Genomic DNA, 26,283 nt, shown 5'->3' with positions numbered 1-26,283 from the left:
TACTCCCCGTCGCGTGAAGCGCATCATCAGCATCTCCGTCAGGTCCTGCAGCGCCTCCGGAAACATCGGCTGTTTGCCAAGTTGGAGAAGTGCCAGTTCTACCAGGTGACCATCGATTTCTTGGGTCACCGCATTTCTCCTGAGGGCATCGCCATGGAACCGAGTAAAGTTGAGTCGTTGCAGAGTTGGCAACCCCCGCGTCGCGTGAAGGATGTTCAGCGACTTCTTGGATTTGCCAACTACTATCGAACATTCATCCCTGGCTTTGCTGCCTTGACAGCCCCCCTTACCCGGCTCCTGCAGAAGAAGACTCGGTTCCAGTGGAACGCCCCCGAACAACAGGCGTTCCAAGCTTTGAAGGACGCCTTCATGAAGGAGCCCATCTTGAAGCATCCTGACCCGCAACGGCCGTTTGTCGTGGAGGCGGACGCCTCCGACATTGCCATTGGGGCCGTGTTACTCCAGGCAGCGACGCCCAACGGTACCCTTTTCCCTTGCGCGTATCACTCTCGGAAATTGAACCCCTCGGAGCGCAACTATACCATCTGGGAGAAGGAGCTGCTGGCCATCAAGGCGGCGTTCGAGGCTTGGAGGCATCATCTGGAGGGGGCGCGGCATCAAATCGAGGTCCGGACGGACCACAAGAATCTGGAAAGCCTGCAGACCGCTCGGAATTTGAACCAACGCCAGATCCGGTGGTCCCTCTTCTTTGCGAGGTTTGACTTCCGGGTGCGGTACATACCAAGCGGGCACAACCAGAGAGCGGATGCTCTGTCCAGGAAGCCCGAGTACACCCGAGTGGAAGACAAGCTTCCACCCAGGACAGTGATCCCCGTCGAGTCTTTTGCTGCGGTGCGGGAGCCGGTGGATATACGGGCTCGGATCCGGGAGGCGCAGCAGCGGGAGGCGTGGGTGGCTCAGCGGAAGGAAGAGGTGGGGCCAGATTCGCCTTGGTCGGTCACGGATGGACTCCTGTATTATCGTGACCGGCTCTATGTTCTGGGAGGGCCACTCAGGGGACTCGTCCTCAGCCAGTGTCATGATAACCCGGCTGCGGGGCATTTTGGCCTGTTCAAGACTCTGAACCTGGTCTCCCGTACCTTCTGGTGGCCCCGAGTCCGACACGATGTCCAGTCTTATGTCACCTCCTGCGTCCCATGCAGGCAGGCCAAGTCAGCGACAGGGGCCCCGCCTGGTTTACTGCAGCCTTTGCCAACGCCCAAGAGACCCTGGGGGGCTGTGTCCATGGACTTTCTGACGGATCTACCCCCATCCTCCGGCTTCACGACAGTGTTTGTGGTGGTGGACATGTTGACCAAGATGGCGCACTTCATCCCCTGTCGCGGCTTACCGTCAGCTCGCGCCACTAGTCGCATGTTCATCCAACAGGTGTTCCGGCTGCACGGCCTTCCCGATAGGGTCGTCTCCGATAGGGGGGCCCAGTTTACAGCCCGCTTCTGGCAGGAGTTGATGCGGGCGTTGGACATCAAGGTTTGCCTCTCGTCCGCGCATCATCCTCAGACCGACGGGGGTACCGAGAAGGTCATCGGCATCTTAGAGCAGTATCTGCGCTGCTACGTTAACCTGCAGCAGGACAATTGGGTGGACTATTTGGCCATAGCCGAGTTTGCCTTTAACAACTCGCAGCACACCTCCACGCAGATGACACCGTTCTTGGCCAACGTGGGTTATCACCCCAGGTTTTTCCCCCTTTCGCCCGTGGACTCACCGGAGCCGGCAGCGAACGAATTCATGGCGGAGTTACAGGTGATCCATCGGTTGGTGCGACGGCAGCTGGAGAAGGCCAAGGCTGACTACAAGAGGTTCGCCGATCGGTCGAGAAGGGATACGCCTCCATTATCGGTGGGGGATCGGGTCTGGCTGTCCACCAGGAACCTACCATCCACTCGGCCGGCGAGGAAGCTGGACCACTGTTACCTTGGACCGTTCCCAGTCGAGGCCGTCATCAACCCGGTCGCCTATCGTTTAACTCTGCCACGTTCCCTGCGCGTGCACCCCGTCTTCCATCGGTCCTTGTTGGTCCCCGAACAACCGGCTTGTCCACTTCGCCAAGCGGAACCTCCCCCATCAGGACCTCGTGATGGCGACAGCACCCCCGAGTACGAGGTCGCCAGCATCAGGGATTCCCGCTGGCTGAAAGGTCGCTTCCAGTACCTGATCGAGTGGAAAGGGTACGGGCCGGAGGACTTCACATGGGAAGACGCGACCGCCGTTCATGCCCCTGCGTTGGTGACTGCTTTTCACGAACAGTTCCCATCCCGACCGCATCCGGATCGGCAGACCCGGGGGAAGGGCCCTGCGGTGCGGGATAGTGTTGTGACTCAGGGCCAGCCTGTGGGTCCGACAGCCGGCTCCGATGTATCGGATGACTCAGATGAGGGGGAGGAGGGAGACGAACCGGCTGATGATGGTTTGGAGGCTTTGCAGAGCCCTCAGCCGGGGACCTCTTCTCAGCTGCGTGAGCCCGATAGTGCGGAGGATGATGACCCACAGCTGGCCCTGTTCAAGGACGCCCGACGCAGGAGGCAGTCGAGCAGGAACAAACGAAGAAAGGCTGTGGGACTCCTCGGGAGGAGGCACAGGGAGACCACGCCCTGAGCTCTCAATAAAAGGAGTGTTTGGGGAGGGGCTGGTTGCTGAAAGCAACCCTTCCGCTTGAGGATTCAAGTTCCTGTGTTTTTGTTTCTTGTTTTGTTAATTGACTAATAAATCTTGGCAGACGCTTTTCAGCCTTGGACGCTCTCCAGTCTCTTCTGTTAGAATAGGGGTTTGCCTTACTACAAGGCCGGAAGAGGGCTGGTTCAGAACAGCTTCCTCCTCTCTCCCTCTCGGCAGCCCAGCTGGGTTGCGCTCCTTTCATGCAGCTCTCCCAAATTTGCAAGACAAGCACGCACCAGCCCAGCTTGCAACCGGGTTTTCCCCCAAAGCTTTGTTAGAGGGAGACACCTCCCCAAGGTATGTTTGTGTGTGGGGCGGGTGTCTTTTTCTCAAGGTGCAAATAGGGGCAGGGAGAAGCTATCTTTTATCTTAAGCACTGGTCTCCAAGGGAATCCTTATCTGGTTTGCATCTTGTCTAAGAATGCTGGGTTCTAGTGCTGGAGGTTTTTTTTTTTATTTTGATGCTCCAGGATGCCTTGTGTTTTGGAAACATCCTGCCTGCTTTTTGTGGTTTAATTTTGTGAATGGGTGGGTGTGGGTGTGCACACACACATGTTTAAAAAGCTTTCATTGCTTAGAAAACAAGGCTTTGCAAGTTGAGGCAGCTGCATGTTTTGGGTTTCTTTGCAAAGAGGCTTTGTACTAGGCTGAGTTGGTTTGGTCTCGTTTTTTTTTAAGGTTTTTGTTGTGTAGCAGGTTCTTTGGCGCAGGAATGAAGACGAGACAACTGAGTACAGGAAAACTCATGGTTTATTTCTTGCAGAGTCAGAACTGGGGAAATGGCTGCAACTAGCCGCAATATATAGTCTAGCCCCTAGGCGGCAACCAATAGATTTGAAGCAACCATTGCTGCCTAGGGATAGCCAATAGCAGCACAGGAGACTTGTAGTCTGGGTTGCTGGAGAGCCGTTAGCTGCTCCAGCAACCCACGTGGTATTACTAATGAGCCCAGTACATAACACCCCTCCCCTCTTAGATCAGACAATATTAACACAAGTTATTCTTAATGCAATTATCAAGACTCATTATCAAAACAAACTTAAATAATAGTAATAGGAAAAAAACAACCCATATACGTTACAATGTTATTAAACAATGTCTGAATGAATAGGCTTCGTTGACAGCACACAAGACAGTTACATCATAGCACCTGAATGAATATGCCTTCATTGACAGTACGCCAGACAGTTAACATCATATCACTAGTTTCTGTAGTACAGTGGCAAGCTGCAATGCAACAATATTATAGCTCTTTATTTTACAATGTAATCAGCAAGATAAGAAGGAGGCTTGTGTGCCCTTGTGGAATGTCTTGGAGTTCCAATCACTTTGTGGTCTACCAGCTTACCCAGTAGACTGGGTAGACCTGTGCCCCTTGGTGCTCCTGAGTCAAGGGGATTAGATGCTCTCTGGCTAGCCTCTCCAGGTTGGCTCACCCAAGAGTCAGACTGATCAGCAGAGTAGGCACAGCGGTTGCTGAAGTCCAGTTGGCTTGCTCCTTCAGGGGACCCATGTTACATTCCTGGACTCCCACTTCTCCCTCTGGTTCCTCCTCAGTTATGAAGAAAAAGTCCTGAGAGTCCATGTGAGGACTGGCTTGGCCGCAAGTTTGAGGACCTAGGGAGGGACTTATGACGCAGTCCTCACTTACTTTGGTAATTTGACCAGGAACCCACAGATTCCCATGGCCATAGTTCCTGGCCCAAACCCAATTGCCCATTTGCAGCCCCCAGAGGGTTTTGGTCGAGAGGCTTCTGCTGCCACTCTATCTGGATGCAACCTGTCCAGTTTAGTGATCAAACGCCTCCCCCAACGTAGTTCAGCAGGAGTTTTGCCTGTAGCAGTATAGGGCGTAGAATGCTGGCAGAGTAGAAAATCTGCCAATCTGTGATGCCAGTCACCTGTTACAATGCGCTTGAGTGATTCCTTCGTTGTCCTCACCATGCGTTCACCTTGATCATTAGAAGACGGATGAAAAGGTGCAGACGTTGCATGTCTGATGAGATTAGCTCTAAGGAAGGCCTGAAATTCAGCAGCAGTGAATTGGGCCCCATTGTCTGAAACTAAGGCATCTGGCAGCCCATGTGTGGCAAAGAGTTTTCTCAACACCTGGATGGTCCTAGCAGTAGTCATGTTAGGAACTGGAATTACTTCCAGCCATTTGGAGTGGCTATCCACAACTATAAGGAAGAGCTGTCCCTGAAAGGGCCCAGCGAAGTCTATGTGAATCCTAGATCAGAGAGTGTGTGCTTCCTTCCACCTGTGAACTGGAGCCTGTGGCATTTCAGGCCTCAATTGCTGGCATGTATAACAACCATGGACTTGTGCCTCAATGTCCTTATCAAGGCCAGGCCACCAAAGGTAGCTTCTAGCTAAAGCTTTCATCCTGACAATGCCTGGATGGCCTTCATGTAATGACTGTAAAACCCTGTCTCTTAGGGAAGTGGGAATTATGACTCTGTTTCCCCATAATATGCACCCCTTGTGGGCAGATAACTCATGCCTTCTGACAAAATAGTTCTGCTCTTTTTTAATTTGAGGCCTGCTTCGCGAAGCCTCTGCAAAACAGCCCTGAGCCTACTAGCTAGCACTTCTGGGGATTCCCATGCAATAAGAACATCATCAAAATAAGGGCAGATGCCCTGAATACCCTTAAGTGTACGCTCCATGATCCCCTGAAAAATGCCAGGTGCAACACTGACTCCAAACTGTAAGCGTTTAACTTTGAAAGTCCCCCTGTGAATCACGATTGTCTGAGCCACAGCTGTGGCCTCATCAACCGGCAACTGCTGATAGGCCTGTGCTAAATCAAGTTTAGCAAAAATAGTACCCCCTTGCAAGGAGGCTAAAATGTGGTTGACCACTGGGACCGGGTAAGCGTGTTGCTTGAGGGCTTTATTTAGAGTGCATTTATAGTTAGCACAAATGCAAATTTCCCCGTTGGCTTTAAGTGGAGTGACTATAGGAGTTTCCCACTCCCCACCATCAACAGGCTGTAATACCTGTTCTACAAGCTTATCAATTTCGGAATCAATGTTATGTTTTAAGGCAAAGGGGACCCTACGAGGCTTAACCCTGATTGGAACTACATTGGGATCTAACTTAAATGAGATAGGAGGGCCTGTGTATGTTCCTAGGGTTGAATCAAAAACATCTGCATAGTCTTCACATACTGACGCGAGGTCTGCAATTTGTGTCGTTAATACTAGTAATCTGAATACCTGAGGCATCAAACCAATCGAGTCCAATGAGACTTGTTCTCTGGCCCCCTACTACTATGACATCCAGGTGCCCAAAAAAAACCTTAAATTTTACCGTCAAAGTGGCTTCTCCCTTAACTAACTTGAGCATTTTGAAAGTCAGTTAGGATTATGTCTGAGGGCCTTAGTTTGGCCCAGTTGTTACTGCGCCTACACACGAAGTTAAAAGTGTCTTGAGAAATAATGGAGACTGCAGAGCCAGAGTCCAATTCCATCTTACATGGTACTCCTTGAAGCTCTACCAAGAGTCTGAGTTTAGGTTTGAGGGGGCGTCGGGCCCCGGTGCAGCACACGCTTCTGAGGCTTCTGAAAAACCCCACACTAACTGGACTCTGGGCCCCAGTACCTCTCCTAGTCGGTTCTTCCGACTGGTGCTTGGGTGGTCAGTCTCTCTGGCAGGCTCTGCAAACAGCTGCGATGTGGCCTGTCCTTCTGCAAGCTCTGCACGTGGCTGATCGGAATCTGCAATCGGCGTGAAAATGGTTGCCGCTGCACCCTTTACATCTCAGAAACAGAACTGCCTTGTTAGTGTTCTCTCGCTGCTGGCTGTTTCGGTGTTGCGCGTTGGTTTGCTTTTGGAGTCTGTTGATTTCAGGCTCTTCTTCCTCAGAAGATTGTACGGTGCGTTTGGTGTCCTCATGGTGGATCGTTTCTTCCTGCGTTGTCGTTTTGGCAGGCTGTACCATTTGAACTGCGCCCCCGACGGCTTCGTCAGCCATTACTTCATCTTGTGCTTCTGAAAACGTTAAGTTTTGTCCAGCAAAGAGTCTCTGCTGAAGCGTTCGGTCCCATAGGCCGCAGACGAGCCGGTCTCGTAGTCGCTCTTCTAAGTTTGAAAATTTGCAAAGGCGTGCGGCCTGCCTCAGGCCCGCTATGAATTCTGAAGCTGATTCGCCAGGTTGCTGCACTCTCTGGTCAAACTTGAACTGCCAAGCCATTTCAGACATCTTGGGCTGGAAATGTTTGGTTAGCTTCTTTTTGAGGTCTGCGCAGGAGACCGCTTCTATTGGTGTCAGGGCAAATAGGTTCTCAGCCAAATCAAAGGTTGCTGGGCCGCACAGGCAGAGTAGCGTTGCGGCCTTCAATCCTTCTTCTGTGATCTGGTTTGCCCGGAGGTAATTTTCTATCTGTGACAAATAGGTTGGTCACTCCTCTGGGTGCTTCATGTTGAATTCTCGAAGTCTCCCGACCTTCGGCATTCTGTCTTTGCTGGTTCTTGCATTTCTTCCGAATCCTGTTTCCCAGGCTCAGGGAATGAGTCCACTGAGCACGAGGTTGCTAGCGTAGCTTGCTAGCCGACCTTGAGAGAGGGGGGGGAATGCCTTTTCCCTCCAGCGTGCGCTGCCTTTCCCTTGTAGACTTCAGCTCTTTTTAGGGAAGCAGGATCCCACCTTCGTTGACAGTGTTGTGCAGCAGGTTCTTTGGCGCAGGAATGAAGACGAGACAACTGAGTACAGGAAAACTCATGGTTTATTTTGTGCAGAGTCAGAACTGGGGAAATGGCTGCAACTAGCCGCAATATATAGTTTTGCCCCTAGGCGGCAGCCAATAGGTTTGAAGCAACCATTGCCGCGTAGGGATAGCCAATAGCAGCACTGGAGACTTGTAGTCTGGGTTGCTGGAGAGCCATTAGCTGCTCCAGCAACCCACATGGTATTACTAATGAGCCCAGTACATAACAGTTTTCTCAGCACTTCCTCTTGCTACCTCTTCTTCCTCCTCCTCTTCTTTCTCCCTTTCCTCCTCTCCCCCTCCTGGCACCCCAACCAGGCTCATGCTCCTTTCTTCATGCAGCTCTCCAAGTTTGCAAGACAAGGAGGCTCCTACCCAGCTTACAATGGGGGAGGGGAGGGAGAAGCTACGTTTTCCCTTTAACACTGTATCTCCAAGAGAATCACTCTCTCATTTGCACCTTTTTCAAGACTGCTGGGCTTGCGCAGAGCTGAGTTGGTATGCTCTCTCTAATTTTCTCAGCACTTCCTCAACAACATGCTGGATCTTTGGTTTGTTTTGCTGGAAGGCAGAATTAGGATCGTCTCTTCCTTCCCTTCTAAGTCATTCACACCTCTTCCTGCTCTTTGATTGGGGGTTTCTTCTGGAGCAGAAGCAGAGCAATTCTTTCAGTGAAGGTTTCTCTCTGTCTTCTGATTTTCTTCCAGAGCAGAACAATAAAGGCTCTTCCTGTGAAGGCTTTTCCATGCCTTTATTCTAACTTTTCCCTGGAGAAAAAAAAAGCCTCTTCTAGTGAAGCTTTCCCTGTGTGTTTATTCTGATTTTCCTCTGGAGCAAAATCATTTAGTGCCAGGCCTTAAGTCAGAATCCCATACTTATTTTAGTCTCTGTATGGCCTGATCATTATTTCATTTATCACTTCTGTCTGTGACCCTTTTCTGAACTGCACACTTGTCTCAGTCACAGTTTTGGTAAGCCCACACATTAAACCTAGCCAAAATGAGTAAAAAACAAACTTCACTGGAAAGCTTTGAAAAGGGGGAAGACCAAATGATGAGACAGCAGAAGACTCTTAAGACTGCCAATAAAAAGAAATCTACATTTAAAAGAAAATACCAAGTCTTTCTTAAATTACGGGTTCATTGAAACAGGTAATTCACATGCTCCAGACCCACTTTGTATAATATGTGGTGACAGGCTATCCAATGAAGCCATGAAACCTTTATTTATTTATTTATTTAGTAAATTTACAATAAATCTAAGCCCTTGAATCATCGAGAACCCTCCCCTCCCCCTCCTGGTCCATGAAAAAATTGTTTTCCTTGAAACCGGTCCCTGGTGCCAAAAAGTTTGGGGACCTGTTTTAAACAACATCCCGCTCTCCCTGAAGGTTTTTAAAGAATGTGTGGGTCATTAAACAATGCACAGGGTTCTTCAGGGGTGGGAGAGGACCTAGGCAGCCTAGGCTCTTGGGACTCCCTGGGACTCCCAAGGCCTTTATTATTTATTTATTAATTTAATTTGTATACCGCCCTTCTCCCGAAGGACTCAGGGCGGTGAACAGGGCAATACATAATAAAAAACAGGATACAAAAATTAAAAAGTAATTAAACAGCAATGCCCGTAAATAAATTAATACACATTAAAAAGTTAAAACCGACTTATAAAACCCAACCCCATCCCAACAGGCCAGGCTAGCTTGTTCAAAAAGGAAGGTTTTGAGATCGCGCCGGAAGGAGCGAAGGTCGGGGGCCGTCCAGAGCTCAACCGGCAAGCGGTTCCATAGGTCTGGCGCGCCCACAGAGAACGCTCTCCCCCTGGGGGCCACCAATTGACATTCTTTGATCGGAGGCACCCTGAGGAGGCCCTCTCTGTGGGAGCGCACTGGACGGAGGGAAGTTGACGCCGACCGCAGGTGTTGCCGTAGGTAATCCGGACCCATGCCATGTAGGGCTTTGTAAGTCATCACTAACACCTTGAACCTCACCCGGAGGGCAACCGGCAGCCAATGCAGCTCGCGGAGCAAAGGTGTAACATGGGAGTATCGGGAAACCTCCAGCACAACTCGCGCGGCTGCATTCTGCACCAGTTGGAGTCTCCGAGTGGATTTCAAGGGCAGCCCCATGTAGAGAGCATTACAGTAGTTTAGACGAGAAGTCACGAGCGCATGAGTGACTGTACGCAAGGCATCCCGGTCTAGATAGGGTCGCAACTGGCGCACCAGGCGAACCTGGGCAAAGGCCCCCCTAGTCACAGCTCCAATATGCTCTTCTAAAGAGAGCTGTGAATCTAGAAGGACCCCCAAGTTGCGCGCCCTATCTACGGGGGGTAATAGCTCACCCCCCCATGGCCAGAGATGGGATAATCGGAATTTCCTGGGATGCCGGCACGAACAGCCACTCAGTCTTGTCAGGGTTGAGTCGAAGCCTGTTCCTCCCCATCCAGACCTGGACCGCCTCCAGGCAGCGGGACATCACGTCGAGGGCATCTCTGGGGTGGTTTGGGGTCGAAATAAAAAGCTGGGTATCATCAGCATATTGATGATACCCAACTCCAAAACCACGAATGATCTCACCCAGCGGCTTCATGTAGATGTTGAACAGGAGAGGCGAGAGAACCGATCCCTGAGGAACTCCACAAATGAGAGGTCTCAAGGTCGATCTCTGCCCCCCTGCCAACACTGACTGCGAGCATCCCAGAAGGTAGGAGGAGAACCACTGGAGAACTGTGCCTCCCACTCCTAACCCCCTGAGACGTTGCAGCAGGATACCATGGTCGATGGTATCAAAAGCCGCTGAGAGGTCTAAAAGGACTAGGACAGAGGAGCAGCCCCTGTCCCGAGCCCGCCAGAGATCATTCACCAGCGCGACCAATGCCGTCTCCGTGCTGTACCCGGGCCTGAAACCCGATTGGTACGGGTCTAGATAATCAGCTTCATCCAAGAACAAAGGGAGCTGTTGTGCCACCACACTCTCAACAACCTTCGCCAGAAAGCGAAGGTTGGAGACCGGACGAAAGTTGTTTAATATTGCTGGGTCCAAGGCAGGCTTCTTGAGGAGGGGTCTCACCACCGCCTCCTTCAAGGCGGTGGGAAAGCTACCCTCACTCAAAGAGGCAGTAATCACTGCCTGGAGCCAGCCTCGTGTCCCATCCCGGGCCGCATCAGTCAGCCAGGAGGGACACGGGTCCAACAAACACGTGGTGGAGCTCAGCTTCCCCATGATCTTGTCCACTTCTTCAGGAGTCACAGGGTCGAACTCTTCCCAGATTAAATCGACAAGGCTGCCCGTATCCTCATCATCAGACTCTGCCCAGTCAGAGTCCAAACCGGTCCAGATCCGAGCGATTTTGTCCGACAGAAATCGACTAAACTCCTCGGCTCGACCCTTGAAGGGGTCCTCCCTCACCTCCCGATTAAGGAAAGAGCGAGTTACTCTAAACAGGGCGGCCGGGCGATTATCTGCGGACGCGATGAGGGTGGCGAAGTGGTTAGACCTTGCCACCCTCATCGCCGTGAGATAAGTTCTCGTAAACGACCTTAGTCGTAACCGGTCGGATTCGGATCGGCTGGATCTCCAACAGCTCTCTAGGCCCCGTCTCCGACGTTTCATCTCCCGGAGCTCCATGGAGAACCATGGAGCCCATTGGGATCTGCGCCGGGTCAAGGGCCGCATGGGTACAACTTGGTCGAGTGCCTCTGTGGCTGCCCTTTCCCAGGCTTCCACTAGGGCATCGACCGAGCTGTGAGCAGAAGAGGCAGGTGGGGGCCCAAGCGCCGTCTGGAACCGCTCAGGGTCCATCAGGCGCCTAGGACGGAACCATCTTATTGGCTCAGCAACCCCACAACGGGGAGTGGAAAAACGGAAGACCAACCGCAGGAGATGATGATCGGTCCATGACAGGGGTGTAATAGTTGGGGAACCCCCCCCCCGAGATCATCTAACCACCGTCCGGATAGAAAAACCAGATCGAGCGTGTGACCCCCCCATGAGTTGGGCCCTGAATAACCTGCATCAGGTCCATGGCCGTCATGGAAGCCATGAACTCCCGAGCTAACTCAGATGATTCCCCCAGGGATGGTAGGTTGAAGTCACCCAAAACTATAAGTTTGGGGAACTCAACCACCAACCCTGAGAGGATATCGAGAAGCTCAGGCAGGGCTGCTGCTACGCAACTAGGCGAAACGTACACCAGCAGCAAGCCCAACTGAGCTCTAGGGCCACATCTCAGGAGGAGGGACTCACACCCGACTATCTGGACCATGGTGGCCTCCCGCGGACATAAGGTCTTTCTCGCCACTACTGCCACTCCACCGCCCCTACCCTGAGCCCGAGGCTGGTGCAGCACCCGGAAACCTGATGGGCAAAGATCAACCAGGGGGACACCGCCCTCTGGGCCCAACCAGGTCTCCGTAATGCAAGCCAGGTCCGCATGCTCCTCCTCAACCAACTCACAAATAAGAGGAGCCTTATTCGTTACGGACCTGGCATTGAAATACACCAGCCTGAGATCAGGTGGCTGCTCACCCTCACTCCCGGTACCCCGGGCCGGAACCAGGGGGTCAGAGCGCATCACCGCTTGGAGACAGCGGGGACGCGCTCCCAGATGTTGATACGGCCCTCTGTTCATGCACCTGCGGCCATTCCCTACCGTCGTGGGAATAGGCAATCCCACACCCCGCTCTGGGGCCCCGTAGGCACCCAACCCAAGCCCCGTCACGGCGCGATCAATCTCAGGCCTGGTCTGAGTAACGGTTGATGGAACCCCCCCAGTTTCCAACCAAACCTGTGAACCCACCCCCCTCCCTAACCTCACAAAAACCTTTGCTAAAAAGCACACTAGAGGCCTCTTATTAAATTTATGATAGAGGCTCCTGTCCCTGCCCAACCATCTCTCGGGGTCCCAATAATTGGGCCCGTCATCAAGAGGAATGATGGAAACAAAGGCGGGTCGCGCCCAGGAAGGGGGGCACCCCTGAGCGCAAACAAGTCTGTGCTAGAATAGAACAAACGGACCATTTTCCGGGTAGGTCCAGTCAGGCAGTCCCATAGGCAGACCAATCAGGAAGATGTACAAAGGAAGGTCGAAAATGTCCAGTCCACCAGCTCCCTGCCACTGAGCTGGGTACCTTTCAGGTAACTTCCAAAGTAGGTTGGGCACCTCCCTCTCACGGAGGGCTCAAATTCATCTTTCCCACCCCTTGACATACTCTTGCTCTGCTTTCTGCTCCTCGGGATCCCTATAGTGCTTGGGCCTCCTCCCCAACCCGTCACCCATTGTGCAGTTACTTTTTAAGATCACCAGAGCTTTTCTTAGTGCTGTCCAGACTGCTTTAGGGAAGCAAAATAAAGCAATTCATCTCTGGGTCGCATGACAGCCTTCCAGAGGCAGCTGTCATTTCAATGCAACACAAGGAAATGTGGGTATGCTGAAAATGGTGGCCTCTTCCGGGAGGCAGCCACAAAGCTCAGATGCAAGTGGCCTGCCCTCCTTCTCCTTTATAGGCCTTGGTAAGACCACACTTACTAAAACTGCAAGTTTTAATCATCACAATAAAAAAAGATGTTGAGATTCTGGAAAGAATGCCACCTGGTTTTGATCTGCCTCACTCTGTCTGAATGAAATTGAACAGAATTAGGTGTGATACTCTGCCCTGTATCAGTGAGGATGGAAAGATTCTCCTTAACAATTAAACATATTGTGCAAGATTGTCCACGTGTATTTTCTGGTTCCCTAGAAGATCTGCATAAAACAATGCCAAAGGCAATCACCTGGATAGCTGAATTGGATATCCACTTATGATGAGGCCACTGCCTATGCCCATAGAAGCTTTGTACATAATTATATGGATTGCATGTATATGTTTACTTCTCTTCCGTCATGTTCTCATCATATGGTAAATAAATAATAATAAATGATTCAATTTGCTAAAAAAGTGTTGTTTGATTAAAATCTAGAGATTTTCTACTCATCTATGCAGTCCAAGATAAAAGAAATTTAGGATAAAACGTATTTGTGCATGTATTCACATTAATTCAACATTAAAGAAACTTAAGAATCTTTCACCTCAACATATGAAATAGGAAATATTCCAATTCTGTCAGCCAACATTCCTTCAGCCCAATTTTCATCTACTCGACGAATCACAGTAAGAATATCATCCTGGATATAAAAGAAGAAAATGAAAAGGTACGAAAGTTTCCAAGTTCTAATTAAACATTTTATTTTATTTAATTTTCCTGACATTCAGACCATTGAAATTTTTAAAAAGTAAACTTACATATGTTCAGATGAAAATTGTATATTCCTATTATTAAGAATTTGAAAAGCATTCTAGGAGCTAATCAGATGAAATAATTGCTGAGTAACAACTCAACTGCTTTTTTTTTCAGCATTAGAGTACAGTTCTCGACTTCCGGGTGGCTCTTCAGCGACGTGGATGGTCGGGATCGACCGCCAGCCCCCCGATTTTGTTAAAGCTGCACAGCAGCGACAATCAGCTGTTCTGTGGCTTGAAAACCCTTCCCCTCGGGCGAAGAGGGGAAGGGGAGCATTCTGGGTAGGGGTAGAGCTCCCCTAGAGCCCTAGAATATTTATTCTGGGGCTTGAAGGGTGAGAGCTCCCCCGAAGCCCGGAGATACTCCAGATCGGAGGACTTCTCTGCTTTTAAGCAGAGCAAGACGCTGAATCCGCTCCTGCTGGATTTGATTGTTATCTTGAGCAACTGAAGCAGGCAGAGCGGATGCAGGAGCTGTGTAATTAGCAAGTATAAGACTTTAACTCTGGAATCTCAACTTTCTTTCTGTTTTAACGATCGTCTTAAAAGGAAGGGGAAGATGGCACTTGAGTGATTCTTTGTAACAAGAATTGAAAGTGCTTGGCTGGTGAGAGATGAAAGTTAATTGGGTGTTAAAATGGCTTCTAAACCACCCAGAGTTTCTACTTCGAGAAGTGCGGGCGCATCACCAATTCAGCAACAGTCTGTATTACAGACTTTGATGCCATCCCCCGCAGCACCTACACCTGCATTGACATTAAAAGATTTACAAGATGCTTTAAAAAGTCAATCTGAGCAAATATCTAAGCAAATGGCAGAGCTTATTGATGAGAAAAACAAGGAAATATGAGAGGACATTTTATTGGCGTTTCAGGGGCTGGCAGCTTGTATTGAGCGTCTGGATGAACCTGTGGAAGAAGTAAATCAAAATAATTTGAGATTGGAGGCTAAAATGTCTGAAACAGAGAATAAAATGGATAAGATTGACGATGATGTGGTAATGATACAATACAGAGACATGGAGTTTGCCCTGAGGATAAGAGGTTTGAAAGAGGATTCAAAGGAAAATTTGAAGGAGATTTTAGCAGAAGCTCTGGAACCGATTTGGGGTGTCAAGCTGAAGATATTATGGTGGATATAGATAAAATATTTCGTGTCAACTCCTGGATTGCCAGGCAAAGAAAATTACCAAGAGATGTGGTAGTTTATTTCCCAAAGAGATCAATTAGAAATGTGACTGTTAGCGCTTTTTACAATAACAGATTTAAAGTGGCTGGTCAAGAGGTTTTGATTCTGAAAGAAATTCCTCCAAGAATTTTAAGGAAAAGGAAGGGTTTGCTTTTTTGGCAGATGAATTAAAGAGGCAGCTCCAGTTTAGATGGGAGATACCAAATGGATTGGTGGTGACCTATGTAGGTACAAGATATCGTCTTAATACAGTTTTGAAGGCACTAGATTTTTATTGCAATGTACTGAAAGCAGGTTCTTCGCCATCCCCGGAATTTAAAAGAAGGAAGGAAGAAGGAGTGAGACAGGCACAAATGGAAAATATACAGGGAGATGCAGAAATTATTTCATTGATTGCAAAAGAAGCTCAGCAAACTATGGAAATTGCGCAGCCCCAGGGATTGTTAGAAGAATCTAAGACTCAAAGAGTGACACGGGCTGCAGCTAGACGAAAGCAACAAGAACAAGAACAACAGAAATCTATAACTACAACTCAAGAATTTACTTATAGTGAAGCAGTGGGAGGTGCGCGACCAAAGAGGCAGGTGCCTGAGGATCTGCAAGATGCACTCCGAAAGCTTCATGTCGCAAAAGATGGCAACAAAGTCTCTAACTTGGAATGTTAATGGTTTAAATTCACCGCAAAAGAGAAAGAAAATATTTCAGTATTTGAAACAATTTAAAAATGATGTTACATGTTTGCAAGAGACGCATATTCGTGTATCTGATCAAAAATATTTGATAAATTCTAGATTGGGTACTCAGTTTATTGCATCTGCTTCAGAAAAGAATGGAGTAGTTATCTATGTGAAGAAGGATTTATCACATAATTTAATTGAAGCAGATAACCAAGGAAGATATATTATAATTGAACTTTTAATAGAAGGGCAGAAAATACTTTTAATTGGACTATATGCACCTAATCAACAGCAAGGAGAATTTTATAAATTTTTACATAATAAAATAATTCAATGGGATTATAAATTGTGTATTTTGATGGGAGACTGGAATGGAGTGCTGGATACGCAGAAAGATAAAAAAGGACCTTTTAAAAGCACACCAAATCATGCTAGATTGCCTAAATCTTTTTTTGATATGAAAGACGATTTGGAATTGAGAGATGTCTGGAGTGAATGAAACGTGGATGAAAAGGATTTTACTTTTTTTTCTGATAGACATCAATCCTTTTCCAGGATTGATTTTATATTGACTACTAATGATTTTTTTCCCCAGGGTTAAGAAGATTAAGATATGTCCAAGAACTTTATCAGACCATAGCCCAGTATGGATGGAGTTGGACAAGGGAAAGGGAGATAGGAGGTCTTGGAGGTTGAATGAAAATTTGTTTAGATATGAAGAAAATGTGGAAGAATGTAAAAAATATATGAAAGAATTTTTTATAACAAATATGCATAAAGGTACTTCTATTGAAGTGGTTTGGGATGCAAGTAAAGCTTATATGAGAGGAGTGTTAGTACATTTGAATAATAAATATAGGCGTATATTGGAATATAAGCGCAAAGAGCTAGAGGAGAAAATAAAGATGAAAGAGAAGGCTTTTATTTTGAACCCATCTAATAAGAGGGTGAAAGAAGCAATTAATCTGTTAAGAGGGCAGTTTAATATGTTGATGGCAGACCAAGTGGCAACTAATTTACGGTATGCTAAACATAATACATTTTGCAATGCTAATAAGCCAGGTAGGTGGTTAGCTTATCTGTTAAGGAAAAAACAAGTTACGTAATATAGATAAGATAGAATATAAGGGTAAAGAGGTGTTTCAGCAAAATTTTATTAAAAAGGCTTTTGTTGAATTTTATTCTCAATTATATGTTAGGGATGTAACTCAAGGTCTAGATATAGATAGATATTTACAAGGTGTGGATATCCCTGTACTTACACAAGAGCAAAGGGAAGGAATGAATCAATTGATAACTGTTGAAGAAATTATTTTAGCAATTAAACAATTAAAAGTGGGTAAGGCACCTGGAACAGATGGTTTGACATTAATAAATTTGGTATTAATAAATTTGTTTGTGCAGGGAAAAGACCAAGAGTAAAACTTAAGATAATGCAAGATATACGTGAAAGAGGTGGTCTTAAAATGCCCAATTTTAAATTATATTATGAGGCTGCGGTTTTATCATCAATTAGTGATTGGTTTAATTCAACACAAGGAAGATTACTGAATATTGAGGGATGTGATTTATTATATGGTTGGCATGCATATTTGTTGTAAGATAAGAAGGTGGATAATATCTTTAAAACTCATTGTAGGGAAATTATTGCAGGCTGCAGCCATTAGAATAAGCGCAGCTGAAACAATTGTTTTTCAGTCTCCTGAAGATGAGCCATAATGAAACCACCTGTTCAGCACAAGGTCAATCAGTTAATTGTTAGCTATTAAAATGCAGCTGACATAACCAAGCCAGGGGAATATCATGCAGGTTCAGAGCCAATGGGAAGGTAGGATTTTTTGTTGTACACGAGCTCAATCCAATGAGTGAATTTCCTTGTAAATAAAAGGGAGCTTTGGACATTGCTCTGGGCTCTCATCCCGAGGCAGACAAGACTCTGTTTTATTTTCATGAGAGACCACCACACTCGCATATTAAGATATGCTCTGTTGCGAGTTTGGAAAATATACCGATATAAGTTACCGATATAAAATACCAATTTGGGCAATACCTAAACACTCAATAGAAAATATAAGTGTGGGATTTAAACATGATGTGACTACATATAAAGAAATTCTTAGAATGGAAAGGAATGTATGGCAATTAAAGTCGTTTAATATTTTAAAAGAAGAAAAAATAGTTCAGACCTGGTTTCAGTATAGGCAGTTACAAGCTAGATGGAAAGAAGACCAGAAAATTGGCATTTCGACAACTGATGAAAATTTGGTAAAACAAATCAGAGATCAAAGTCAAGCGCATATAAGAAGGATATATAATGCATTGATAGAAATAGATTCAGAAACAAAACTTGTTAAAGATTGTATGATAAAATGGGCCCAGAATTTTCAGGAGCCAATAACAATGGATATTTTGGAAAAAATTTGGGTCAGAAATATAAAATTCACACAGGCACAAAATTTAAGACAGAATTTTTATAAAATGTTTTATAGATGGCATTTAGATCCTAAAAAATTAGCATGTATGTATCCAAATTATCAGCCTAAATGTTGGAGGTGTGGTTGTGATGATGCAACGTATTATCATATATGGTGGACTTGCAAAAAAGTTAAAGCTTTTTGGATTAAAATTTGGTGGAATATGCAGAAAATATTTAAGAAAAAGATAAGGTTTTCTCCACAGTTGGGTATTATTACAGATTGTACTGTTATAGAAACCAAATTGATGTTGAATTTAATAACGGCAGCAAGACTTTTGGTATCTCAATATTGGAAGAAGGAGGATCTGCCTACGATAGAAGAGTGGACTTTAAAAGTTTCAAACCTGGCAGAAATGGCAAAAATCTCAGCATATTTGAAAGAACAATCGCAACAGAGATATATTTTGGAATGGAGAAGATGGATCGATTATATTCAGAATAAATATGGGACTAAAAAGTTTCATTTAGCATATGAATGAGTATTAGTATTATAAGATGTATTATTATTTAGTTATTAGTATTTAGTTATCTAGTTATGTTTAAGGGGAGTTAAAGTGCGATAGAATTTTAAGTGTTTTTTAGTCAGTTAGCTTATTTTAGCTTAAGTTTGTAAAAGTTAATACCCTGTATTCAGCTCCGGGAAGTCGGGGGGGGGGGGTAAGTGGGGGGGAGGGGGAGGGAGGGAGTTTATGTTTTTAAAATGTATTTTAAAACTTTTCAATAAAAAAAGAGTACAGTTCTCAATATATCTCAATTCTATAATATGTTATATATTTTTAGCTGTTATGAGTAGTTACAATACTTAGAAACCAAGCATTCAACGTATATACATGCAATATTCTTAGGGATTAATGAACTAAGAAATGTCCATGATAAAGACACAAAGAAAACTATAAACATAGAACATGGATAAAAATTTTTGGCTTTTAAGACATTGCTAGCTTTCATATCTCAGCATCATTTACCATTGTTTTTAATGAATAGGGCTCCTGAGAGTATTTTGTTTAAATTATATTTGGAAGATCACAAAATAAATTAATCAGAAACCTACCTGGCCCAACACAATATTGATTCTAAAAGACTCATGGTATAACTATGCCTGGACCATGAAAAAATTCTAGGAAGAAAACTAACAGTTTACCTAAACAAAATATACTGTATACAGCAAAGGACATATTGTAAATATTTATTTTCATATTTATATATTTTCACAAAAAATATATCACAAATTCTCATTTATCTTGAATTATCAATATATACAACAGAGTGCTAATCTTGGAAATGGAAGATGAGGTTCAAATACTATTTCTATAAGATAATTTAAATTTATATTTTTAATTTAAAATATGTTAATAATATAACTTTGATTTTCTTTAGAAAAAAAGTTGAAAAATTATAACATTTGACACATGGTAAACTTGTAGGCTAACAAGTATTTCAACACTGCTGAGATTATGAAAACGTAACTATAAATTTTTACCTTTGAAAAGGGTAAACAATCCTTGTCAGCTTCCTTGTCTTTAACTTCAAAGTCATAAAGTGCTTTGCACTGAGGTTGAGGCTGAGGTAATGGTTTAATTATCTGGACAAAATTGGTAGGAAAAAATCCATGGATACCATTGACTTCTCCATGATACCAATTTTCATCAACTTGCCGACGTAATATGATGATGTCACCTTTATTGAATTTAAGATCTCCAGGCTCTTTTCCCTCATAGTTATACAATGCTTTGGCACAAGGTAATTGAGGTACACCCTACAGAAACAAACCAGATAAATTTTAGTTACAAAATGTAAATAACCTACCAACATCAAAATCAATCCATAAGGCTAACCATAGGTGATGTACAGGAAGGTTTAAACTATATTGTAGTAATTATAGTTGTAATTTTCCCAGTGGTGGGATTCAAACATGTGAACAACCAGTTCTCTGTGTGGATGCCGCTTCTGGAAGTCCATTCTGGGCCTGGGCAACAAAAAATTATTTATTTATTTTTATTTTTTATTTTAATTCCATTTATATCCCGCCCTTCTCCGAAGACTCAGGGCGGCTTACAAGCTTAGCAGTAGCCTTCATTCTATGTATATGCCTGCTTATTAGGGCTTTCACACATACCCCCAAGCGGCATTATTACAAAGTCAGCTTATTGCCCCCAACAATCTGGGTCCTCATTTTACCTACCTCGGAAGGATGGAAGGCTGAGTCAACCTTGAGCCTGGTGGGATGCGAACCTGCACTAATTGCAGGCAGCTGGTGTTACTTAAGGAGGCATTAGCCCACTGCTCCACCAAGGCTCTAATTAGCTACTGGTTCTGCTGAAGTGGTGCAAACCAGCTGAATTCCACCACTGATTTTAACTATAAATAGTTGTAATTTACCCACCAACCATTTTTAAAAGAAAAAATATTAATACACAAGCATATTATCTAAACCAATGATTTTTAAACTGGAGGTGATTATGCCCAAAGGGACTAATCTGTGCATATCCTGTGGATATGGAACAATCCTACTGGCAACCCTCAATTTATAACCAAAATTGAAACTGGAATCATGTACATTGTTAACTGATATATCATGTGACTGTTTCAGTCAACAAGCACAATCTCTGAACTCCCACTTGCAGTTAAATGATCTCACAAGTCATTAAGTGAAAACTAAGATAAAGAGTGGAGATTGCCTCAGGAGGGTGGGAAAGTACCTTGGAGGTCTGGTGAAGGCCATCTCTGTTCAGAAGCTGAAAAATTTACGCAGGATTTTCAGCCCCTCAGCAGAAAGACACTCATTTGCAGTCTGTTATGGGCCTCCCAACTATCCTGAGGCACTCTATGTTTCAAGTTTCTGATGTATGGGCTTTTCAAGTGACTCTGAGGCATTGTTTACCTTAAAAGTCCTTTATTTAGCCTAATACACTGGCAAATGCTTGCTTGAAGGAAGCTGGACTCTGAAATCTCCACCCCTTGCACAATATATTAAAACACAATTCTCCACCTTTCTAATTTTGTCATTGATCATATTCTCCAATTAATTTAAAGAATCAGTTTCTCTTCCATTAGAAAACCGCCAAGGTCTTATCTTCTTTGGTTTCAGATGGCCTTGAAGGTACAATCCTCCTCTTCCCCCCTCCCAACCTTAAACTCAATCTCTTAAAGCAATACACAAGTTTAACATATGAAATGGCTACTTCTTCATCTCTTGTCAAGCAATAACATTCGATGTTAGCAGCATTGACATCCGGCCCCACCTTACAAAAAGGACAGATCCTGTAATGCAGGCATGTCCAAAGTGCGGCCCGCGGGCCATTTGCGGCCCGCGGGGCGGTTTCATACGGCCCTCGAACAGCCCTCCCTGCTCTATGTAAATGTGGCCCTCCCATGGCCCTCCTGACGTCACCGCCCAAACCTGGAAGACGAGCGGCGCAGGAGGGGTGGGAGAGGGGAGCGATTTGCCTGCAGTCTTTGTGAAGTAGCAGCTTTAGCCGCAGCTTCGCCGAAAGAAACCGACGGGCCCGCTAAAGCGCTTGGCGACCTTTGAGTGCAGGGAGGTGGGGTGAAGAAACCCGACACCGCCTCTTGTCCGGCTTCTCGGGCTCTCTCTCTCTCGAGGGGGGGGACGATCTCGCTGCGCCTCCCACTCTAAGGACCAGCCGGGCAGAGCCACGCAGGTAAGCCCTCCTCCCTCCCTGGTAAAAAAAAAGAAATGCAGCAAGGAGGTGCCTGGGGCGGACCACCTTTTCCTGGCTGGCCGAACCGCCACGCTCCTCCCCCCGCCCCGGGCTTGGCGCGGTGTCTGCCCCGGTGGCCAGGGAAAAAGGGCCTGCCACACGAGGGAGGGCGGTGAGAGGGCCAGGGAGAAAGGGCCTGCCACACGAGGGAGGGCGGTGAGAGGGCCAGGGAGAAAGGGCCTGTCACATGAGGGAGGGCGGTGAGAGGGCCGCATCCTGACGTCACCGCCCAAACGTGGAGGACGAGTGGCGCAGAGCGGGCACCCCGGGCGAGCTCCACTCGGCAGCAGCGCTGCCCGGCCGGCCGCTCCCTCGGCGCTCTTCCCTCACCGGTCCACGGCCGCCTCGCCCTGAGCGCACGCTCGCTTGCCGCCTCCGCTTCCCGCACCTTTTCCTGGCTGGCCGAACCGCCACGCTCCTCCCCCCGCCCCGGGCTTGGCGCGGCGTCTGTGCCGGTGCAGCGAGGCTGACGATGCGCACCTGGCCTGGCCGAGCGGGAGAAGGGCCTGGCGGGCGGAGTCTCCGAGCTGGCACCAGGCAGACCTCAACGGCCTTCCCGCCCCCGGTGGCCAGGGAAAAAGGGCCTGCCGCGCCCTCGGATTCTCTCTGCGCTGCGAGCACCGCTCGGTTGCCAGGCGGGCTCCGAGTGGCAATTTTCTTGTCCGCTGCACGGAAAGGGCTCGGCTTGAATTCTTCCCGGATGTTTCTGGTTGGTCCCCTCTCAAGTGCTAACCAGGAATGCAGGTGAAGCCCTTGGTATGTGGCAGCCGAGAAAATTGCCTTTCAGAGCCCCTTTGTGCAATGGTTCTTTTGTCAGCCAGAAACAATTGGTTGTGACCATCTACCTGGGCACCCTCTACTCTTCAGCAGCCTCAAGGCCAGGCAAGGGGTGGGCGTGCGGCGCTGGTTCTCTCCTCGGCAGGGGGGAAGGTGAGGCAGCGGCGGGGCAGAATTTGTGAAGTGGTGGAAGTGTGTGAGCTGTTACCAGAGAGTCTGACCTTGTCAAAGCAAATAACACAGTTTCCATCTTCCAAGGTCAAACAGAAAATGGCGACTATAAATAAGAAAAGGAAAGTTGACAGTGAGGGCCGCCGTTTCCAGGAAAGGTGGAAAGTGGAATTTTTTTTCACTGAAATACGGAATCGCTGTGTTTGTCTGATATGTCAAGAGACTGTGGCCGTTTATAAAGAATTCAATATCAAAAGACACTACCAGACAAAACATAGCACATATGACAAACTAACAGGGCGCGACCGCAGTGAAAAGTTGAAGCAACTTGAAGCAGTTTTAATGTCACAACAGCGATTTCTCACAAGAGCCCGTGAGTCAAATGAAAATGCCACAAAGGCAAGCTATGACGTGGCAATGTTAATTGCTAAAAATGGCAAGTCTTTTGCTGAGGGTGATTTTATTAAAGAGTGCGTTATGAAAATGGTTTAAAATATCTGTCCCGAGAAGAAGCAAGAGTTTGCCAACATTTGCCTGGCTCGTAACACTATAACACGGAGAATTGAAGATATTTCATCAGATATTAAGAGACAGTTGACGTCCAAAGGACAGGATTTTGACTTCTTTTCAATAGCCTGTGATGAAAGCACAGACCTATCTGACACAGCTCAGTTGCTGATTTTTTTGAGAGGGGTGGACGATGAAATAAATGTGACTGAAGAGCTACTTGACCTCCAGAGCCTTATGGACCAAACTAGAGGAAAAGATTTATTTGTTGCTGTTAGTTCCGCAATAGATGACATGAAACTGCCCTGGAACAAAATTACTGGATTACTGATGGGGCACCTGCTATGGCTGGTGAACGAAGTGGCTTATCAACCCTAATCTGTAACAAGGTGATTGAAGAAGGAGGCAAAGCTATTAAACTCCATTGTATCATTCATCAACAAGTTCTCTGTGCTAAATATCTCAAATATGATCATGTTATGAAACCGGTTGTAAAGACTATTAATTTTATTCACGCTAAAGCTCTGTACCACCGCCAGTTTAAACAGTTTCTACTGGACATCCAGGCTGAATATGAAGATGTTTTATATCACAACGATGTAAGATGGCTCAGTCAAGGGTCTGCGCTGCAGCGTTTCTACTCTCTCAGAAAGGAAATAAAAGAATTCTTGGAAAACAAAGGGACAACCGATGCGAGAACTATCTGATCCTATTTGGCTGGCTGATTTGGGGTTTCTAGTTGACATAACAAAGCATCTGAATGTACTAAACACGAGTCTTCAGGGAAAAGATGCAGCGGTGAACCAGCTTTATTCACACATCAAGGCCTTTGGAACAAAGCTGCAACTTTTCCAAAGGCATTTGTCACAAACACAGCCCAATACCATACATTTCCCAGCATTGCAGGAAATAATGAACAGTTTTTCACAGGACAATATCAGTGTGCAAATGAGCAGGTATGCAGCAGACATCGCATCTCTGGCTGGAGAGTTTAAACAGCGCTTTCAAGATTTTGCAGCTATTGAAAAGGAGATCAGCCTTTTCTCCTCTCCATTCTCTGTTGACCCCGATGATGCTCCAGATCAGCTGCAGCTTGAGCTCATTGAGCTGCATTGTGACAGTGAGTTACGCAGTCGTCACCAACAGCTCTCTCTTGTGAACTTTTACCGCCAACTGGATAAGGGCAGGTTTCAGGAGATTCGGACATTTGCAAAGAAAATGCTGAGCTTGTTTGGCTCAACATATTTGTGTGAGAAGACATTCTCTGCTATGAACTTTAACAAGAACCATGTGAGGACAAGACTAAGTGACTCTCATCTGCGTGACATTTTGTGCATCAAAACCACTGCCTTTGTACCAGACCGAGCCTATTTGCTGCAGTACAGATCTCAGTTTCACCCTTCACATTAGTGCAGGTAAGTTTTTTTTAAAATTTATTTAAAATACATTGTGAAAACTCAGCTGACAGTTGATGTTAATGTTATAAAATGAAAAGTATGCCATTTGCAATTAACTTGGCATAAAATAATTCATTTGCATTTAATTGCAATTGTTCAAAGAATGTTCAGAAAAATGTTCGGCCCTCCAGCATGTTCACTTCATCCAATCTGGCCCTCTTTGAAAAAAGTTTGGACACCCCTGCTGTAATGTAAACAAAACACAAGTTAGGAACTGATTTTTGGTTTGTTGGGATGTTTCTCATAAAACCTTTTGATAAGTCTATCAGCTTTCATACCAGTAGATTTCACCCAAATGGCTTCAGACAATGGGTATCCCTTCCATTGTACTAGGTACTGCAATTTTCCCTTAAAAATTCTAGAGTCAAGAATACGTTTCACTTCATAATGGGTCTGACCTGCTACCATGAGGGGTCCAGGTGCTTTCTTAGGGGGAGGTCTTAAAGTGGAGGTTCGATAAGGTTTCAGCAAGCTACAATGGAACACCGGGTGAATTTTCCCCAAACGTCTGAGTAGTTTCAATTTTACTGTGACTGGGTTGATGATTTTCACAATGGGGAAAGGCCCCAAGAATTTCAGTCCCAATTTCATATTGGGTAGTTTAAAGCGTAAGTATTTGGTCGACAAATATACCTTGTCCATAACTTGGAATGTTCTTTGGGGAGCTCACTTCTTGTTAGCTTGCTTTTTGTACGTCTCAAAAGTCTTTTTTAAGGCCACCTTTGTATTTTTCCAAACCTCTCACCTAATGATCAAGAGTCGGGGAAGCGGAGGGTAACTGAGGGTATTCTGGTATGGGGTTGAATTCTTTCCCTGTGGCTACACAGAAAGGTGTGTAGCTGGTGCTGCTATGTACTGAATTATTGTAAGCCACCTCTGCGAAAGGGAGGAGGTTGGTCCAGTTTGTTTGTTGGTAAGAGACGTAGCATCTAAGGTATTCTTCCACCATTTTCTTGGCGGATTCTGCGGCTCCATTAGTAGCCGGGTGAAAAGCAGTTGATAGGACTTGAGATGATCCAATAAATTTAAGAAAGTTTCTCCAAAATTTCGCTGTGAACTGCACCCCTGTCTGAAATTATTCACTTAGGTGCGCCATGTAGTCGATAGATATGTTTTAGGAACAAGCAATCAGGTGTTGAGTTAGTCAGCCGTTAGTCAGGCGTTGAGCTGATGGAAGTCCTTTGCAGGTGATAAAGTGAGCCTGTTTTGAAAATAGGTCTATCACAGTCCAAATAACAGTACTTCCTCTACTGTCGGGTAAGTCTACTATAAAGTCCATAGCTATTTCTTCCCATGGTTGAGAAGGTTCAGCCACCGGTTGCAGTAACCCAGGGGTCTTTCCTGGGATTCTTTTCATGGTGGCACATACAGTACAGCTCTTGACATAGTTTTCTACGTCTCGTTTTAGTCCTGGCCACCAAAATTGCTGGCGAGTGAGATGCAGAGTTTTTAGATATCCAAAATGTCCAGCCTGTTTGACATCATGGCTATGTTTGAGGGCATTAAGACGAAGAGCTTCAGGCAAGTATAATTTTCCCCCTTGTAAGCCTCACCATCCCTGCATGTTAGGGATGTCTGATTGTATTTAAACCATTGATCAGTGAGGAATTCTCGCTTTATTTTCTTTACCCCATGTTCAT

The 26,283-nt window shown here is 46.1% G+C and overlaps 1 protein-coding gene across 1 annotated transcript in view; it reads right to left on the bottom strand.

Annotated features, from left to right (window-relative positions):
- The window catches only part of SH3RF1 (SH3 domain containing ring finger 1), a 151,475-nt gene that overhangs the window by 96,292 nt on the left and 28,900 nt on the right, over positions 1–26,283 (bottom strand). Inside the window, exons 3-4 of the mRNA XM_081332628.1 lie at positions 19,490–19,765; positions 13,458–13,553 (exon numbers count right to left, since the gene is read on the bottom strand). Coding sequence (XP_081188754.1) covers positions 13,458–13,553; positions 19,490–19,765 — 372 coding nt within the window. The remainder of the gene's footprint in view (positions 1–13,457; positions 13,554–19,489; positions 19,766–26,283) is intronic.

This window comes from Vipera berus (assembly GCF_964194415.1).
Source record: "Vipera berus genome assembly, chromosome: 7".
Classification (NCBI taxonomy): domain Eukaryota; kingdom Metazoa; phylum Chordata; class Lepidosauria; order Squamata; family Viperidae; genus Vipera; species Vipera berus.
Note: the sequence above shows the minus strand (reverse complement) of the source record. Positions and strands in the feature narration are given on the sequence as shown.